At 35.0% G+C, this 8167-nt stretch overlaps 1 protein-coding gene across 1 annotated transcript in view; it reads right to left on the reverse strand.

Annotated features, from left to right (window-relative positions):
- Positions 1-8167, reverse strand: part of LOC110026515 (probable serine protease EDA2) — a 77196-nt gene that overhangs the window by 55613 nt on the left and 13416 nt on the right. The window contains exons 3-4 of the mRNA XM_020727481.1: positions 7017-7070; positions 6869-6940 (exon numbers count right to left, since the gene is read on the reverse strand). Coding sequence (XP_020583140.1) covers positions 6869-6940; positions 7017-7070 — 126 coding nt within the window. The remainder of the gene's footprint in view (positions 1-6868; positions 6941-7016; positions 7071-8167) is intronic.

Consider the following 8167-nt stretch of genomic DNA (forward strand, 5'->3'; position numbering starts at 1 on the left):
TATCCAATGGTCGCGGGGCACCAATAAGGAGGAGAAATCAGCCCATTAGGTCAATTTCGCCAAAGAGAAGCCCCGCGTCCTTTTCTTCACACACTGTGAGAACTTGTAATGTCCGGTCGTTGCAACATTTCATGAAAGAAAATTTTCACCACATCAAAAATATAATTAATTTGCTTGCTTCTCTTGAATTTTTTGCTTCTATAAGATGTTCAAATGTTGCCCTCAATCATGGCTCATTATTCATATACTAGGAAGCCTCTCCGGGGACTTTCACTATTTGAGTTTTTAGTATCTTCATGGTTGTAGAATTTTAATACGGTGCTCCACTTGTGATGCTCCTATTATCCCGTTCAATTATATTTTTATCTTCAACCAACTGCGCTAATTCCATAATTTCCCACCATCCTCATGGTCTCAATCGACAAAATGTTGCACGTATGTTGAACTTTAGATCCTTCATGAAATTCACCTCTAATACTTCTTTAGAAATACCCCTCAGTCATTCCAACAATAGCTCAAATCTCTTTATATTCAATGATAATCCCCTCCTGAGTAAAGATAAATGATTACTTCCGCAAGTCTCCTTCCCGAATGACCCTAAAACGTTCCAGCAAACAATTCTTAAATTCTTCCTATGAGTAGATCGGCTATCTAGCCTCCCTCCACGGAAAACATGTTGAGGTTTTCCCTTCCAAACATAACCCTAATGCATGAGCTTCTCCTCCACATTTAGCCCACTCACCGAGAAATATCGCTCCCTAGTACACTGCATCTTTTTCTTGGAAGATTGGCATCTTTAACTTCCAAAACCTAGCATATCCCTCCCAACTTCCTCTCCTTCCGGTATTTCCCACTATGTATCTAGAGTAAAACTCCATCATTTGACCATATTCATAACCCATCCTGGCTTCTTCCCTTCCATCTTCGTGCCCCTCCATGCCCCTTGCATAACCACTCCAAGTTTCGACCCAACCCTCCCCATAAAAATCTCTAATCCATCCCCCATCAGAGCTTTAGGAGGGATTACTTGATAGTGGATCTTTTCCTCTTCATGTTTCTTTTATTTGATATCTTTCCCTTTGAATTCAACCAAAGATTTTTTCTGACATCCTTTGGCTAGAGTTTGCAAATTGAACCGTCGGTAGGGTCTTGGATTGCATCTCAATAAGCTTCCTTATCATCTCCTCTAGGCTTTTGAATCAATTGTCAATTGTGAAAAACCTTTCCTCTATCCAAAATTTAAGTTGGCTCACCTCTTCCTCTAAATTTTCTCCAAATCATCTACTTTCTTGCTCACCATTCCTACCAAAACAAGCTTCAAATAAGGCTTATTGAAATCTCACCAATGGCTTCCGAGGTAATTTAAATCGGGTCTATGCCAATTCGATTGTGTTGGCACTCTGTGGAAACCTCTTTATCGCAATCCTATTATCTATATGTCGTGATCCCATCGTTTGCGTCCAAGCTAGCTCTCTCCGCAATTAAATCACACGATTAGGTCACAAAGCATACACCATGATCTATTTCCTAGCTAGTTTTTGTGATCCTATTGGCATCCCTGCTAGCTCAGAATGTGATTGTCTCACACAATTCAATTATGCACGCCGCAATTCTAATGCGAATTTTTTGCGCAGTTCTTGTATCGTGATTTTGTACGTCACAATCCCTTTGTTGCTTCCTACAACTGCTTATTGCGACTGTTTCGGCACAGGACGTCGCGATATGGTCATTTAACTCAGATTGTATCGCGATTTTCAAAATTCTGTGAGAGTCGATCCCTTCAAATTCCCAAAATCGATAGCTCTGATAACACTTCATACGATCCGAGCCAATTTTTCCACAGAAATTAGGGCAATATAAATTTCTTTCTTCAATAACGCAAACAACACTACACATAAAGGATAAACACCTACAATTCGAGAGATAAGCGACCCTTCCCAAATCCTACAATTCGAGATGTAGAAAATCACTCCCAAACACTACCCCTAAGACTCAAGACACAATCTCTTGCATAACCCTAATGCTAAAGTATTAAGCCCTCTTTATACCAAATATTAAGTAATAAAAAAAGACTAAATAGCCCTTAGGCTACCAAAGACAAAATTGCCCATAGGATAAACCCTGACGTAACAAAATCATGTGTCAAAGACAAACAATTTCTTGATCTGGTGGGAGATCTGGTGGAGGTGACAGACAATTTCTCTTGTGGAAATTTTGTCCGCCTATAGATTGTTTCTCCCCATATCATCATGAAGAACAAATATGACATGAAAGCTACTTCATCTTTAAATGTTACTTCTAAACCTGAACCAAGGATGTTTGCTTCTACAGCATTTCAAATCTCTTCTTGCATCACCAATCACAAACTAAATGGCAAAAATTTTATCCAATGGTCTCAATCTGTGCTCATGTACATCTGTGGTAAAGAAAAAGATGATAATCTCACTAAAAAAGATCTTGCACAAGCAAAATAAGGTTCCTAAACATCGCACATGGAAAATTGAAGATCACAGTCATATCATAGCTTGTCAACTCCCATAACCATGAAAATTGGAAAAAACATCCTCCTATACAAAACATCAAAGAAATTTGAGGTGCCACAAATAAAAACCTATTCAAAGGTTGACAATATATCTGAGTTGTTTGACATTGAAACTAGTGTATATAAACTGTGACAGGGTGAATTGAATGTTACTCAATAATTCAACACTCTAACCAAATTTTATCTCCAACTAGATCTATTTGAAACATACACATCGAGGTGCTCACAAGACTCTGCTCTTTACGAAATAATTTTTGAATAGAAGAGAACCATCAAGTTCCTTCTAGGATTCAACAAGGAAAAAGATGAAGTTAGAAGAAGAATCATGAGAACTAAATCTCTTCCCTCAATTTATGAAGCCTTTATTGAATCACTAAGGAAAAAGGGAAAAAAGAAACTCATGATGACAAGTGATCCCACTGCATCAAATGTTGATAACTTGTCTTTGTAGACTAATAAATCATCTCAGAATAACAAATCAAAGAGAAATAAATAGTGGTGTGAATATTGCAAGAAGCTTAGTCATCTGAAGGAGAAATGATGGAAAATCTATGGAAAGCCTGCAGATTGGAAGTCCAACAAATTCAAAGGTGATCAAGAAAATTAAGCTAACATAGCATCAAAAGAAGACAAGTCTCATGCTCACAGTCATTTCAATAAAGAATAACTTGATGCTCTCTAAAGACTTCTGGTGCAATATTTCGAGCATTCTACTAACCTTCTAGCACATCAAGGTAGTCTTACATCTTCACTTATTGCTCTCAACATAAAAGAAACAACCTTAGATAGTGAACCCTGTAGCATCTAATCACATGACAAGTGATATCACTGCTTTCCAATCATTCTATACTAGTAAACACCATGTTGCAGTTAGAACCGCAAATGACTCTCTTATTTTTTAATGAATTAGTGTAAAACGTACAAAAAATATTCTTCTTCTATCTGTGTTTTATGTTCCTAAACTTAACTGCAATTTATTTTCTATCAATAATTTACTCATGACATGAACTTTGTCACTAAATTCTACCATAATTTGTGTGAATTTTAAGTAGTGGACTCTGAAAAGGTGATTAATAATACTGACATGTATCATGAACTTCATCTAGTCACTACGACTCCCACTTCAAAATAACTTCCTGTCATTCACAATCATTGGAATAAAGTCTTGTATCCGAGTCTGTTTCTTATGAGAGTCAAGTTATGTTATGATATTTTCATCTTAGACATCCTAATTTTTATTATAGTGAAAAATTGCATCCCCATTTATTTATTAATAAAATGTCTAGTTCTTATTAATGTGAAATTTGCTAACTTACTAAACCTAATCGATAAGTGTACCCATAAACCAACACATTTCTTCTTCATAGTTCATAATGATATCTAGGGGCCCTCAAAATAAAATATACAAATGAGGCTAGATGGTTTGTCACCTTCTTTGATGATCGCACCAGAACCACTCAGACATTTCTGATGAAAGAAAAATCTAAAACTGCCAACATATTTAAAACATTTCACTATATGATCCACACATAATTTTAGAGCAAAATTCAAATTCTCAAAACCAATAATGCAGAACACTAACTCCACTATGCTCTTATCCATCTAAAAATAATATCATTCATATATGCTCTTGTGTTGACACACCCTAACAAAATGGTGTGACTTAGATAAAGAACAGACATCTCCTCGAAGTGGTATGTTCAATTCTATTCACTAATAATATACCCAAACACTTTCGTGGAGGCGTAATTCTCACATTGACTTATCTAAAAAATAAGATGCCCAGTAAAGTGCTAAACATTAAAACCTCTCAACACTCTCATACAATCCTAGCCCCATATTTAAATTTTCACCTCTAACCTACCACTAAAAAGTTTTGGTTGCGTCTCTTTTGTGTTGTTCATCTACATCAACCATTACATCAAACCAAAGTTGATCTCAAGTCAATTAAATGCCTATGCGGGCAGCTCTTTAAATAAAAAGGGGTATGAATGCTACTCTATAAACACAAAAAAGTTACAACTCTATGGATGTCACATCTTTTGAAAACTCTCCATATCACCCTAAATCTAACATTCATAAAGAGAGTTGGAGAGAATACCAGATTTGGGGTATCAACTTCACCGAACTAACATCCATGGATGTCATATTTTTTGAAAAAATGTAGTGAGCATGTAAGAGACAATATGAAAAATCAGGAATGCAAATAACTGGAAGAACTTCACACACCCTACGTATTCACATAGAGAGTTTGGGTCAATACAACATGAATACTAAAGAGGAAAAGGAAGCACAAGTATGCACAACAAATCCGATAGAAGGATTTGTGACCTACGAAAAATTATCATCCTCTTACAAATAATTTGTTAGAACTTGGATAATTTGCAGGTCCCAAATTCAATCCAAGAAGCTAAAATTATTCTTACTTGGCAAAAGGCTATGGAATAAGAGATTCTTGCCATTGAAAAGAATGGTACCTGGATTATAACTACTCCGCCACCTGAGAAAAAAACTGTAGGTTGCAAATGAGTATTCACTCTTAAATACAAAGCAAATGAGTACATAAAAAAGTTTAATGCTAGATTTGTATCAAAAGGGCTCTTATAGAATGGAAGCCTCAAGCCTAGCTATTTTCTTTCGAGTCATGATTGACGAAAAGGCTAATGCCCTTACTCCTATGAACCTAATCCAAATGCAGTAGCTATGCTATCAGTTCTTATCTTGAATGAAGTGAAGTTAGCAACCAACTTTCAAATCGGCTGACTTGAAGACAAATGCACCAGTGATGAAGCTCAACAAAGTAAAAGTACTATTGGCATTGGTTGTCAACCAGAACTGACCTTTACGTCCGCTAGACATTAAAATGTATTTCTTAATGACGATCTTAAGGAAGAATATGTAAAGATCTTCAGAATTAAAGAACACAAATAATCAGATTATAGCAAAGTAAAAGAAATATTATATGGTTTGAAATAATTTCCTCAAGCATGGTTTGAATGGTTCACCACGACTATTCTTGCTGATGGATACTATCAGTGTCAAGCTGATCAAACGTTATTTGTAAATTCAAATTAAGAAGGTATGATAGTTATCCTTATTTTACACGTAGATGATATTATACTTACAGGTAATGACGTAAGGGAACTTGAAACAATCAAAAGAATAATGACTTCTAAGTTGAGATTAAAGATCTTGGAACTTTAAAATACTTCTTGGGAATGGAAGTAGCTAGATCCAAATGAAAAATTTTCATACCCCAGAGAAAATATATCTTTGACTTATTAAAGGAGACACAAATACTGGGATGTAAACTAAAAGATACTCCTATGAATCTTAATTGACGAGTATCAAAAGTATATGATAACCACCAGTTGAAAAAGGAAAGTTTCAAAGACTTGTGATGAAACTTATTTATTTGTCACATAAAAGACCTGATATTACATTTTTGTGGGTGTAGTAAGCTAATATATGAACAATCTAAATGATGATCATTTAGAAGCGATCATTTGAATCTTGAGGCACCAAAAGATAATTACATGAAGTGGATTGATAGTGAAGAGAACTAAGAACAACGACATTGAAATCTACACTAATGCTAGCTTGGCAGAAGAACTGAATGTTAGAAGATCTCGTGTCCTCTCCCTAGAAATTTTTAAGGGAATGTCGCTAGAAAAACTATTGATGGAACTTCACATGGAGAGCCAAAGCATTATTAAGATGTTCAGTGATCGTCAACCAATCATCAGTATTTCAAAGAATCTTATAGACCATGATCAAATCAAACATGTAGAGATTGACACACTTCATCTCTGAGAAAGTAAATGGAGACTTGTTCGGCCATGCTATATCCCGACTTAGTATTAGATTGCTGACATTTTTAACAAGGTTCTTCATCGACATCAAATTAGTGATCTCAACAGCAAATTTGAGATGTATGACATATAAAACCCAATTTGAGGGAGTGTTGATATGTATACTATTTAGGAAATCGTGAGTCTGCTACTACATTTAAGGGAGAAAATTTTCTCCCTTAATTATCCATTATGGCATTTTATTTCTTTCCTTTTATCATGAGAATTTGAATTTGCCTCTAATTGTAAAAGGATTAATCTCAGTTGTATATATATTATTTATTTTCTTAATGAGAAATTAGAGAGTTTTATTTTCCAAAAAATCAACACTTATCATCATTATAGTTTAAGATCATTCCATGCTTCTTCAAGGGAAAATAATGCTGCCAACTATTAACACTGATAACAGTAAATATTACAACTCATCTAAATATGAAAATGCTGAAAATAGTCATTAATAAAAGCCAAAACTTACCACCAAGTTCTCTTTTGACTTCTTTGCTTCAAGCAGAGGAGAGCATAGCACATCCGGATTGCCATACTGGAACTGAGAAGTTCACAGGCAAAAGTATTTGGTCAGTACAGGGATTGCAGTGGTTTGATATGTGAGAGAAAAACCATACCGCAATAGCTGCAGCATCGGCCAGCAAATACAAGAAGTCAACATCATCCTTAAACTTCAAAAAATTGAAGCATAAATAAGTGAAAGAAGAAACTAATTAAAGAATTAATAATAGAATAATGAATAAATTAGAATTGCAAGGAAATATGCATTGATGGACCCAAACAATTAATGACAGTTTCAAAATGCAGACTTCACTAAATCTAAGCCCTTCAAAGAGCCCAAATAATTATAGCCCAAAATATAAAGAAATAAGCTAACAAAATAGGAAAATTTTAGGCCTAGATGAACTATACTTCAACATGAAGATCCATTTAACATTCCCTTGAAAAAAAAAAGAAAAGTATTAACACAAGCCCTCCTTGACTATATTAGGATGGTATTCGATTATGTGCATAATGCTTTCTAAGATGCAAATAATGTCAGGGAAAAAGTGTTCAAACAAATGCCCTTTTCAGATTCAGTAATTTGATTCATAGTAGGCCGCCAGTAATGTAAAAACTAGCACTTAAGTCAGACCAAATATCATGTGCAAACTCTAGCATTAATTTGCACACAAGCATATATATCTATGGATGGTTCTAGCGGCTAGCTTAACAATTTGTGAGATTGGAAAGCTGGGCGCCTATGTTACCATCTTTGAAAGGAAAATCGTGGGCCTCAGAGCGAAAAATGCTCTCAAACTTTTACAGAAATAGATGTGTAAGCCATAGAATATTTTCCTTTATTCCCAATAAACTAAAAGTTGAAATAGGTAGATATTATCAATTATAATTCAAAATCCTGCTATACAAATCGAGGAGCAAATTCCCAATAAAATCCAAACAAAATTCAAATCATTTCTCCTCCTTTCAAGGTATCAAAGCTCTAAGAACAAGAGTCATGAGTTTCCTTTCTCAGCAGTTTCTTAGTCCAACATCCCGCTAACACCTATTTTCTACCTCCCTGACTTTTCCGACATTCTACTACTGGCAGCCCCTCAAAAGATCTCATATGTTAGTTGTCACGACCGGCCTGATAGCTTCGAAGTAACCAAATCATGAACTGCAGTTTAATAAAATTAACATTTAAATAACTATCCACATATTTCTATAACTTCTATTATATAAAAGAGTCACTAAGAAACCACAAGTATATCATACAGAAATCAAA

The sequence above is a fragment of the Phalaenopsis equestris genome, unplaced genomic scaffold (assembly GCF_001263595.1).
Source record: "Phalaenopsis equestris unplaced genomic scaffold, ASM126359v1 Scaffold000374, whole genome shotgun sequence".
Classification (NCBI taxonomy): Eukaryota; Viridiplantae; Streptophyta; class Magnoliopsida; order Asparagales; family Orchidaceae; genus Phalaenopsis; species Phalaenopsis equestris.